Source organism: Salvelinus namaycush, chromosome 7 (genome assembly GCF_016432855.1).
Source record: "Salvelinus namaycush isolate Seneca chromosome 7, SaNama_1.0, whole genome shotgun sequence".
Lineage (NCBI taxonomy): Eukaryota > Metazoa > Chordata > Actinopteri > Salmoniformes > Salmonidae > Salvelinus > Salvelinus namaycush.
In genome coordinates, this window is record NC_052313.1 from 51,564,298 (window position 1) to 51,576,652 (window position 12,355).

Consider the following 12,355-nt stretch of genomic DNA (forward strand, 5'->3'; position numbering starts at 1 on the left):
AGAATTTGTTCTTAACTGACTTGGCTAGTTAAATAAAAATAAAACATGCCATGCCTTTGGTAAGGCGGCAGGTAGCCTAGCGGTTGGAGCGCTGTGCCAGTAACCCGAGCCGGCAAGGTAAAACAAAATCTATGTGCCCTTGAGCAAGGCACTTAACCCTAATTGTTCCAGGGTTGCTGTTGTATCAGGTGTGTCCTGCTTGCTGCCAACGCTCACTAATCCTGTTTCATTCTTTAGTTATCAATGGCTGACCCTGGCCGTGACCCCACTCTGTGAGGAGTTGGGATATGGGAGAAGGAAAAAAAATCTAATTCAAACATGTATAATATATTCTTGTACATTTGTGAAATAGGAAAAGTGTAAGCACCCAAATTATTATTGTCTTATAACAGACGAGGATGCTTAAATGTATGGCTCCATAGTAATGTAAATATGAAGCCTATACATTTTTCAGCTAGATTGTTTTGGGTCTGTCATAGTTTTTTGCTGTTTGATCGTTGCTGCTTGACTGTAGACTGTGTGATCCTGGGGGATGCCGTTGACAGCCCTATTGATGTGTGTTATTGATGAACAGATCTGCAGAGAACAAGCACGTGGGGAACATCACCATCATTGCCTGGCAGATAGAGGAGAAGAGGGACCAGAGGACTCTGCCTGTTGCCAGGTTACCAGACACCATCAACGGCAGGGTGAGCTTCCGAGACTCTCGCCGGATCCCTACCGCTGACACCAAATGTCAGACACCCGTGACCTGTGAGACCGTGGCCAGGGTCGTGTGTGTGTGCATCCTGATTGTGTGACTCTTCTATCCCTGTGTGCCACAGACCGTGCTTCCGGTGGATGAGAGCCTGACAGAATCCATGGGCGTCAGAGCCAAATATGCATCTTTATGCAAAGACACCCTGCTGACATCAGGTAGGAGGGACATCTGGGTCTGTCCCATTATCTCAGCCCACTGGCACCACCTCTACCAAAGCCCACTAGAAGAGTCTGTCTCCCCACTGAGGCGCTTTGTAAGCAGGCGCCAATATTTCATAAGTGTCACCTGAGACGAATGCAGTTCGGTATCATCCTCCGTAACATTTCACCTAATGTCATTGGCTGTTCTAAAAAATAATTTCTGCTGCTCTAAATGATTTGATTGGACATCCATCCGATCCATCCCTCATGGCGGGATGTTAGCAGGTTTCACTGAGAAATGTCATTACCCGTACGCTCAGTGAGAGATTGTTGCTTTTATTAGTCACCACTCTCAGATGTGAGTGTGTGTGTCTGGACAGACATCTGTATACAGTGGAATGGCTTATTGTCCTCTGGGAAGGAAATACTTTTTCACACACTCCTCTTACACTTTAAATCATCACCGAGACAAAATATCACCTTCGAAATATGCAGGTCCTTTATCATTTATTACTCGACTGTGGAGCAAAATAAATGATTCAGAGATCGTGTTAGATGATGAGTATTTTCCGTGTGTGTCTCTCAGTGTTTGGAGGCACCATGTCCAGAATGTACCGTTTCCCCACCACGGACGGTCACCATCTGCGGGTGCTAGAACAGATGGCTGAAAGTGTGTTGTCTCTCAACATCCCCAGACAGTATGTCAAACTACTGCTGGAGGAGGACGCTGTCAGGTACACTACACACACACACACACACACACACACACACACACACATATTCACACACAGAAACATATACACACACACACACACACACACACACATATTCACACACAGAAACATATACACACACACACACACAGACACATATATATACACACAGACATATATACACACACACATACACACACACACACACAGACCTATATACATAGACATATATACACACACACACAGACATATATATACACACACACAGACATATACATACACACACACACACACACACACACACAGACATATACATACACACACACACACACACACACACACACAGACATATACATACAGACACAGACATACATACACATACACACAGACACATATATATACACACACAGACACATATATACACACACACACAGACATATATACACATACACACACACACACACAGACATATATACATACAGACATATACACACACACACACACACACACAGACATATACACACAGACATATTCACACACACACAGACAGACATACAGTGGGGAGAACAAGTATTTGATACACTGCCGATTTTGCAGGTTTTCCTACTTACAAAGCATGTAGAGGTCTGTAATTTTGATCATAGGTACACTTCAACTGTGAGAGATGGAATCTAAAACAAAAATCCAGAAAATCACATTGTATGATTTTTAAGGAATTAATTTGCATTTTATTGCATGACATAAGTATTTGATCACCTACCAACCAGTAAGAATTCCGGTTCTCACAGACCTGTTAGTTTTTCTTTAAGAAGCCCTCCTGTTCTCCACTCATTACCTGTATTAACTGCACCTGTTTGAACTCGTTACCTGTATAAAAGACCTGTCCACACACTCAAACAGACTCCAACCTCTCCACAATGGCCAAGACCAGAGAGCTGTGTAAGGACATCAGGGATAAAATTGTAGACCTGCACAAGGCTGGGATGGGCTACAGGACAATAGGCAAGCAGCTTGGTGAGAAGGCAACAACTGTTGGTACAATTATTAGAAAATGGAAGAAGTTCAAGATGACGGTCAATCACCCTCGGTCTGGGGCTCCATGCAAGATCGCACCTTGTGGGGCATCAATGATCATGATGAAGGTGAGGGATCAGCCCTGAACTACACGGCAGGACCTGATCAATGACCTGAAGAGAGCTGGGACCACAGTCTCAAAGAGAACCATTAGTAACACACTACGCCGTCATGGATTAAAATCCTGCAGCGCACGCAAGGTCTCCCTGCTCAAGCCCGTCTGAAGTTTGCCAATGACCATCTGGATGATCCAGAGGAGGAATGGGAGAAGGTCATGTGGTCTGATGAGACAAAAATAGAGCTTTTTGGTCCAAACTCCTCTCGCCGTGTTTGGAGGAAGAAGAAGGATGAGTACAACCCCAAGAACACCATCCCAACCGTGAAGCATGGAGGTGGAAACATCATTCTTTGGGGATGCTTTTCTGCAAAGGGGACAGGACGACTGCACCGTATTGAGGGGAGGATGGATGGGGCCATGTATCGCGATATATACACACACACACACACAGACATATATATACACACACACACACACACACAGACACCCAGACATGCACATTTATGACCATGTCCAGGGATTTTTTTTATGGAGTGTGCATTAATAAAATGTCACTTAATGCCTAAATTGCCAAAGTGTGTGTGTTTGTGTGTTCAGGGTTTGTGAGCTGGAGGAGCTGGGGGAGTTGTCACCATGCTGGGAGAACCTACGACGACAGATAGTCACTCAGTACCAGACCATCATCCTCGCCTACCAGGAGACTCTCTCTGACCTCACCAACTACAAGGGTTAGTACTGTACACACACACGACTACAAGTAACACACTCACTAACTTATTTCAGCCTCAGATAACTATGTCTAAGGTGCTTGGTTTGTTGTGGTTTAACATGAGAATCCTACTCTGTCTATTCCACCCCTCTCTTTTCTCTGGTCTTTCCTCCAGGTCCGTCGTTCAAGGCCAGTAACCTGAAGGCAGAGAGGAAGCTGGAGTTCATACCCACCAACCTTCATGTCCAGAGGATGAGGGTGCAGGATGAGTCTGGCTTTGGTGAGCTGAGCCCCATTCCCTGTTTTTCCCCTCCTGGATGTTCATGCATCTCTCCACTTTGGCCTTAATAGTTATGTTCCCCCAGACCACACGTATGACGTGGTGACTATCGGGGCTCCCGCCGCCCACTGCCAGGGCTTCAAGAACAGCGGCCTGCGCAAGCAAATCACCAAGTTCGAGGAGGCCAAGAAACAGTGAGTACAGAACCTCACAAAGAGGTGGAACCCAGGTGGAACTGTGGTAGAACCTTGGTTAGACCTTTGTATTACGTGTGTCCTTCTTGCTGCCAATGCTCACTAATCTACTCAGCTAACAACCCTACTGACTATCTGGCTGTGTACTGGCTTGGCTTTTTAAGTCTTGTTTTTAACGGACACATTTCTAATCAAGTGAATCGTAAGTCTGCTTTTGTTAGAGAAACACCCTTGTACCTCTCCCCGTCCCCTTTTAAAATGGTATTGTAACGTTGGACTACATCGAAACATGTTTACGGTGTTTTAACAGGTTTTAACCATTAGGCAGAATGAATACCTCCATTAAACACAAACCACTGCTTTCGTCGAAACATTAACGTCATTATACAGTTGAGAATCACGTCCTGAGAATGATATTATTTATGTGGTTAATGAATGATACCCCACAACATGCTGTCAAATGCAATGCTTCTTTTATCAAATCCGTGTACGTCTGTTTTCCCTTGTTCCTGTGCTACTGCATGGTCCGTATTTTGACGGCCGACTTCCTGTCTGTTTTGCCGTTTTCTCATTGTACACTACATGCTATGCTGCTTTTAGCCTGGGCATTTCCCGTTAATTATATTTCAAAGACGATTTTCAGTTTTCTGGCTTTTTAATTTTTTCCAATTGCATCTTTATTTTCTAATCAGCGTTTATGAGGAAGAATGGTGAGTTCCTATGTACTCTGATTCTGTTCTTTAGTCATTTTATTCTGCCCACTGTTTGTTTGGTTCTTTCTGCACGGAAATGATTGTTTGTTCGCCGTCACTGAGTTTGTCGTTTAGCTGTAAGGCTGAGTCACTCAGTCACCTACCTGTGTTTCACCACTGTAAGTGTGAATCCACAATGGCCGCCTGTGAGTACCATCGTAAGCTACTGTGTATGGACAGAGGGTGATCTACAGTAGAGCGCTTGCTATGGGGTTTGAGGCATAGAACTACAGAGACCAACAGATCCATAACAATAGCATTGTACATTCTACATCTTAAACAGAGTCTGCCTCACTCTGAACATCTGTGGTTCTATGTCTAGATAGTGTTGTCTGTGTTCCAGGTGAGGAACAGGCTTGTGCATGCAGATGTGGATGCTCACCTCAGTCCCAGACCTGCAGAGTAGAATATTCCAACAGAGTTGAATTATTCAGATATGAATTGTATGCAGCCAGGTGTGTAATCTGTCAAGCAGTGTGAGAGAATGTTGCAGAAATACAATCTCCTTCAGTTCCCAGAATGCAGTGCACATTCAGTCTCACGATCCTGTGTGTGCTCTTACCATCTTTGTCTACACATCTGCGTCTATTGTCTCTTGTCTGTCTCTGTACGTGTCTACTGTCTCTGTCTGCGTCTACTGTCTGATTACTGTCTGTGTGTCTGTGACTACTGTCTGTGTGTCTGACTACTGTCTCTGTGTCTGTGTCTACGTGTCTGTGACTACTGTATGAGTGACTCATGGTAAATGCTGTGTTCTCCTAACACCCCACCCTGTCCGTCCCTGCAGCAGTGCCCTGTCCAGCTGTCAGTCTATAGTGTACATCCCCCAGGACATTGTCCGGGCCAAGGAGATCATCTCCCACATCAACACCCTGAAGACCCAGGTCAGCTACTATGCTGAGAGACTGTCCCGCGCCGCCAAGGACCGCTCTGCCAACGGTCTGGAGAGGACCCTCGCCATCCTGGCTGATAAGGTGAGGGAGAGCCTCTAGCCTGGTGCCAGGTCTGTTGGGGAAGGAGAGCCTCTAGCCTGGTACCAGGTCTGTTGGGGAAGGAGAGCCCCTGGCCTGGTGCCAGGTCTGTTGGGGAAGGAGAGCCCCTGGCCTGGTACCATGTCTGTTGGGGAAGGAGAGCCTCTAGCCTGGTACCAGGTCTGTTGGGGAAGGAGAGCCCCTGGCCTGGTACCAGGTCTGTTGGGGAAGGAGAGCCTCTAGCCTGGTACCAGGTCTGTTGGGGAAGGAGAGCCCCTGGCCTGGTACCAGGTCTGTTTGGGAAGGAGAGCCTCTAGCCTGGTACCAGGTCTGTTGGGGAAGGAGAGCCTCTAGCCGGGTACCAGGTCTGTTTGTGCTGTTTTACTGACCTTTGTGGGGTGTGTATTTTGTCTTCAGTCATAAACCCAAAGAGATTCATAAATGATTTGACCAATTTAATTTGTCATCATGTGGACAGAAGAGAATACAGAACGGCCTCTCGCTTGGCTCAATTGCCTGTGGTTCGTATGACCTTTACCCTCAGACTCGCCAGCTGGTGACGGAGTGCGACTGCAAACTGCTGGCCTCGGCCATCCAGGCACTGAACGCGGCACGCCCCGAGTTTATTGCCTCCAAGGCGTCACCCTCCGCCGACGCCACCGATCAAGTAGTCCTGCGCAACGACCGGGACACGCTGCTGGCCAAGTGGAGCGGATGCAACAGCCGCTCCTCGCTGCACGTCGACTGGCACGAGGAGGAGTGGGTAAGGCAAGGGGTCACCAGGGCTCAGGGGTTCACAGGTCAACTCCAGTTTAGCCTTCGTGGTTTAGGAGCACTTAAATACAGTTCCAGTATGTAAGGAAGAAAGCAGTGTGAGGGATTTGTTGTGTTTTTGTTTGGTTTGTTGGTCCATCAGATGTCTAGACTGGAACTCTAGATTTTATTGGCTTTTGTTTATTCTCCTCTCTCGTCTCTCCTCCCTTCTCTCCCTTCCCCTACACTATTCTTCTCTTTTGTATTCCTCCTCTTCATTCCCTCCCCCCAGGAGAAGGTGTGGGTAAATGTAGACAAGAGTCTGGAGTGTATCATCCAGCGGGTGGACAAACTCCTTCAGAAGGACCGTCTGCCTGGCGACAGCAGCCAGGGGGACACTACCCCAGACCACCAGCAGGGCGGCAGTAGTAAAAAAGGTAACCAGAGTACCAGGGCGTTCTGGATCAACCCCGACTGCATGACCCAGGAGGAGCCTTCATCATCATCATCATCATCATCACTACCTTCCTCATCATCCTCCCTCCTGCCTGCTCTCACCCTGAATCTGACTCATGCATGCCCACCCAGCCCTGACAAAAACCCATGTAGGTTTCTTTCTTCACTTCACTTCACTTCACTTGCTTTTTTGCTTTGTCATGCACATTTGTCCTATCATCATACTGCTATCATATTCGTCATATCTCAACCTATTAGAATTGGTCTACCTTGTTTTTGTGCAGTATTTTTTCTTAAACATTCCAAAGATGTATATTTCCTATTTGTGAATGGTTCATTTCTCTGTGTTAGGTAGGTCTGTCAGTGCTTGTTGTATCCTGGAGGCCAGCCAAAGTCCCGTTGCTGTAGCCTCCTATGTGTCAGCTCAGCCTATGTATTGTAGCCAGCTAGCTTATTATGTGCTTACTGTACTGTGTGTGCTGTCTGCCATGTTGCTGATGGCGCTCCCTAACCATGCATGTGGCACCTCCACCCCTTCCAGATGGCAGCCCCAGTGGCGAGGAGGATTTCCCAGGTAAGAGCTCTGTCCTCTCCCCAGCTTCTGTCTCTCTGACTGCTTCTAGCTGCAGCCCAGCTCAGTGCTACTACTTCGTCTAGCTCTATATATATTCACCGTCTGTATGACACCTCTGTTTCTAGTACCTTATCAGAAATGAAGGACTTAAAGTCCAATGTGTTGTCACATGTTATTGTCTCACATTATATGAAGGAGTTGCAGCAGCAGTTCAAGGGTCTCTCGGGATGCTTTCAGTGCAGAAGAGTACATAGTGTGTGTGTGTGTTACTGTTGTTGTTTGTGTGTGGCCCAGGGGAGTGGAGCGAGGCGCTGTACCCTCTCCTCACCACGCTGACAGAGTGTGTGGCTATGATGAGTGACAAGGCGAAGAGCTCCATGGTGTTCCTGTTGATGCAGGACAGTGCTCCTACCATCGCCATGGACCTCTCCCTGCAATACAGACGAGACGTGGTCTTCTGCCAGACGGTCAGCACAGGACACATGCAGATGCATACACACGTGTGCACGGACACCCATTAGCAAACACACATGTGCGCGTACATACAGACACACAAGCAGGGAAGTAGAATGTGTGTAAATAAATAAAAATGTATGTGACGTTGAAGTGAATGCTGATTGTTAATATACACTGAGGATACCAAAATTAGGAACAATTCCTAATATTGAGTTGCACCCCCCCTTTTGCCCTCATATGACTCAATTTGTCAGGGCATGGACTACAAGGTGTCGAAAGCGTTCCACAGGGATGCTGGCCCATGTTGACTCCAATGCTTCCGACAGTTGTCTTGTTGGCTGGATGTCCTTTGGGTGGTGGACCCTTCTTGATACACACAGGAAACTGTTGTGTGTGAAAAGCTCAGCAGCGTTGCAGTTCTTGACACACGCAAACCGATGTGCCTGACACCTACTACCATGCCTCGTTCAAAGGCACTTAAGTGTTTTGTCTTGCCCATCCACCCTCTGAATGGCACACATACACAATCCATGTCTCAATGCTTAAAAATCCTTCTTTAAACTGTCTCCTCACCTTCATCTACACTGATTGAATTGGATTTAACAAGTGACATCAATAAGGGATCATAGCTTTCACCTGGATTCACCTGGCCAGTGTCATGGAAAGAGCAGGTGTTCCTAATATTTTGTATACTCAGTGTTAATGTTAATATCGGTTTCCAGCTCACTGCCCTCATCTGTGGCTTCATCATCAAGCTGAGGAACTGTCTCCGTGACGATGGCTTCCTCAGGCAGCTCTACACCATCGGCCTGCTGGCCCAGTTTGAGTCTCTGCTCAGCACCTACGGTAAAGTACACACTCTCTCATTCTCTCTCTCTGTTTAATAATTGTTCACTTTCTCACATACCTCCCACCTCCCAGGCGAGGAGCTGTCCATGTTGGAGGACATGTCGGTAGGCATCATGGACCTACGGAACGTTACCTTCAAGGTGACCCAGGCAACCTCCAGCTCCTCCCCCGACATGCTGCCGGTCATCACTGGCAACCGGGACGGCTTCAACGTCCGCATCCCGTTGCCGGAGACCATGTTTGACGCGTTGCCGCGGGAGATCCAGAACGGCATGCTGCTGCGCGTCCAGCCGGTGCTCTTCAACGTGGGAATCAACGAACAGCAGACGCTGGCAGAGAAGTGAGCGGGGGGGAGGAATGATAGAGGGATGAAGAGTGGTGATGTCCCTGTATTGTTGACATGTGTCCTGTTTGTGACAGGTTTGGAGACACGTCTCTGCAGGAGATCATTAACCTAGAGAGTCTGGCCAGACTCAACTCCTACTATCAACAGTTCAAGGAGGTCTTACCTGAGGACTGTAAGTCACCATGAAGTAAATGGCCCTATATGGTCCTACCTGAAGTAAATGGCCCTATATGGAGAATATTGTTAAGATGTAGCCTATAACACCCCCCCCCCCCCCCCCCCCCCTCTCCTGGTCTCAGGCCTGCCCAGGTCCCGTTCCCAGACGTGTCTACCAGAGCTGCTGAGGTTCCTGGGACAGAACGTCCACGCCAGGAAGAACAAGAATGTAGACATCCTGTGGCAGGCAGCAGAGGTAGGCCCATTTTTCGCTGCAGGGCCATGAATGAATTATTGGAGATTATCCTTTCGAGTCCATTTCCTTCTGTATGGATGTTACTAATGAGGATCCAGAGCAGGCCTGAAGAATGATTTTGTAGTGAGCAGCCTGCTGTCTATTATTTCCTGGTGTCTCTCTTCCCCAGATCTGTCGTCGTCTGAACGGTGTGCGTTTCACCAGCTGTAAGAGTGCTAAGGACCGCACGGCCATGTCTGTCACCCTGGAGCAGTGTCTGATCCTACAGCACGAACATGGCATGGCCCCACAGGTCTTCTCCCAGGCCCTCGACTGCATGCGCAGGTAGGTGTCCAGCCCACTGCCTGAACTAAAATGAAACACATACATATTGCTCGCTCCATATGCTGGGACAGTGCCAACTACAGGGTCCCCTCTCCCCCATTAAAAAAAAAAAAAAAAAGAAAAAAAAACATAATATATAAAAGTTATATTTTAATTTTCTGTAATTAGCATTGGTTCCTCACGCAGCATCTGCTTGTCAGTCTGTCCAGCCAGTTTGTGGAGAATGCTCCCCCATGATGACAGAGCTCGCTTTCCATACCCCCACATCATCCCCCTATCCAGCTCTCCTCCAACCCCATCCCCCTGTTCTGACACTGCTTGCTGAGAAGATAAGAAGGGCTAGACGAAATGGAGGGTAGAAGGAACAGAAACCTTGTGTAAGGATGTGACGACTCCCAGAACAGAAGCCCTGTAGAGTACAGATCTGTTGGGTAGTAATGCAATGCTGTCCTGCAGCTCCGTGCATGGTCTCTCGCTCCTCTCTTCACCTGCCCACTTCCTGTTCCTATTTGGTATGGGGAATTTTAAGTGCATGGCTTGAGGCTGGCATACCCCCCCACCCCACCTGCTATTCAGGAAGTGAATCCAAATTCAATGACTTGACTGAAATGAAATGGATTGGAGTATAACCCCCCCCCCCCCCCCCCCCCCCATATCTGTTGTCTGTGGTATGAACATGGAGAATCACATCACTGTCTTCTCTTCTTACCTCTTGATCTTTTCTTTCCTAAAGATGCAGAACATTTCTCTTAATTTTCTCCTTTCTCTCTTTCTCTTCCTCTTTTATGACAATGTCTATCATTTCTCATGTTTTGGTTGGAATGATTTCCGTTATCCGTTTTTAATTTGGTGTGTTTCTTATCCTTGTTTGGGATTTGTTTCTGGCTGAATGGGTCTTTTCACGTTCCATTCCACTGGCTTTGTCCCTAACCTTAATGTTATCACCCCCCACCTGCACCATCACTGGTATCTCTTTGTTATCCATGGCTGATCATGGCCACCACATATCATTCATATTGTTTATTACCGTCTCCTCCACTCTTATTGGCCACTTCATCCCTGTTCTATCCATCCATCCATCCATGCCACCTGTACTTTTTGGCCCCGGCTTCTTCTCCCTCCCTCCCCCTCTCCGCAGCATTGGGACCAGGGAGGGGGTCACCCAGAAGAACCTGAGTGGCCTGTTGCCTGTGCGTGATTTCAGGCTGGACCCCAGCCTGCTGTACTCCCTGCCCCTGCTGGCCCTCAGCCCCAACCTGCTGGTCGTCTGGCTGTTCCTCAGCGTCGCCTACTTCCTGGCCAAGCTCCGCTGCAGCTGAAGGCACAGCCCCTCTGCCACCCAGCCCCACCTACTCTCGACCTCTACTCACCTCTTCTCTCTGCCCGTTCCCCCCAGTGTGTCCGTCCGTCAGTCAGTCAGGAAGAAAGGCAAAATTTAGTTTGTCAGTCAAGGAGGAAGACAGGCAGTCAGGGAGTCAGTCAGTCGCTCTATGTCAGTCTGTCTGGAGCTCAGCCGGGAGAACCCTCTGATTGGTCGAGGGCAGACCGTGTGTACCTGACTGGACTTTATGTGCGTCACTCGGGCTAAACTGCCAGCTGTTCCACCTAATGGGCAGCCAGCACTCCTCCCGCCCTGCTCTCTGTCCCAACCAATCCAGTCAGAGCAGGAGGCTGGTCTAAAGTTCTATGTGCAGTACTGTATGAGACTGTTACTGTCAGTGTTCTGACATATTTCTCAGTTTAACATCCATTGTTTTACAACAATCAAATACAAAGAGTATGGGGAGAAACTTTGAAATAAAGACGGTAAGAAGTTTTAGCTGAATTTAATGGAAGTTTTGTCCCAGTTGTCCTTGAGTATTTATAATGCAGCTTCCCAACTCATGACATGATTATAACCATGCTATTATGATAATGTGATGTCATGGATCCTTTGGTTTTGCACAGAGCTTATTTTCAGTCATGCAAATGTTCTGGCTTGCTTGACGTTTACGTCTTCCATAAGGTTTGCATACAGCATAAGCCAAGGGATGGCTTGGCCATGCAATATCAAGCTGATGTTGTTTTGATCTGGTGGCCATTTTGTTGTTGTTCCTCAGGCCTTCCTACTCTTACAGCAGGAGAGACTTGTGTCCGCTTTCACTTTAAACCAATGCACTTTTTTTAATCAACGTTGTCATCTTAATGAAGGTTATTCGCTTGTCTTGCCAATTGACACAGTTTCATCATGGTCGGAGCAATTTGAATTGACTAAATCTGGGAATGTATGATATTTCAGGGGAGCTTTGTTGGCTTGTTTGATTATGCAGTGTAGTGTTTCCGAGGTGTTTATTTTTTAGTTGATATCAGATTTCATGTCTGTACCAAGTTTCCTATTTACTATGGAGTTTGTATATATGAATTGGTTCTTTGTTAGAGAACCTATAAGTGTTGCAGTTCTAGGGAAATGACAGAGAAGATGAAGAGAATGTACATGGGCAAACCTCAAATGGCTCCCTACCACCAAATGATGCACTACCTCTGACCAGTAGTGC

At 47.3% G+C, this 12,355-nt stretch overlaps 1 protein-coding gene across 2 annotated transcripts in view; it reads left to right on the forward strand.

The window, feature by feature from the left end:
- LOC120051389 (inositol polyphosphate-4-phosphatase type I A-like) overlaps positions 1 to 12,355 on the forward strand; it is a 48,694-nt gene that overhangs the window by 33,037 nt on the left and 3,302 nt on the right. The window contains exons 7-23 of one of the 2 annotated variants that reach the window (XM_038998230.1): positions 575 to 689; positions 825 to 915; positions 1,487 to 1,634; positions 3,343 to 3,473; positions 3,630 to 3,734; positions 3,820 to 3,928; positions 5,468 to 5,654; positions 6,196 to 6,414; positions 6,697 to 7,009; positions 7,402 to 7,434; positions 7,729 to 7,901; positions 8,613 to 8,736; positions 8,812 to 9,079; positions 9,160 to 9,257; positions 9,385 to 9,497; positions 9,667 to 9,821; positions 10,960 to 11,536. In XM_038998230.1, the coding sequence (XP_038854158.1) occupies positions 575 to 689; positions 825 to 915; positions 1,487 to 1,634; positions 3,343 to 3,473; positions 3,630 to 3,734; positions 3,820 to 3,928; positions 5,468 to 5,654; positions 6,196 to 6,414; positions 6,697 to 7,009; positions 7,402 to 7,434; positions 7,729 to 7,901; positions 8,613 to 8,736; positions 8,812 to 9,079; positions 9,160 to 9,257; positions 9,385 to 9,497; positions 9,667 to 9,821; positions 10,960 to 11,140 (2,563 nt within the window). In that variant the 3' untranslated portion in view covers positions 11,141 to 11,536. Of the gene's footprint in view, positions 1 to 574; positions 690 to 824; positions 916 to 1,486; positions 1,635 to 3,342; positions 3,474 to 3,629; positions 3,735 to 3,819; positions 3,929 to 5,467; positions 5,655 to 6,195; positions 6,415 to 6,696; positions 7,010 to 7,401; positions 7,435 to 7,728; positions 7,902 to 8,612; positions 8,737 to 8,811; positions 9,080 to 9,159; positions 9,258 to 9,384; positions 9,498 to 9,666; positions 9,822 to 10,959; positions 11,537 to 12,355 lie in introns of those variants that run through there. The other variant, XM_038998229.1, reaches the window with a different exon arrangement.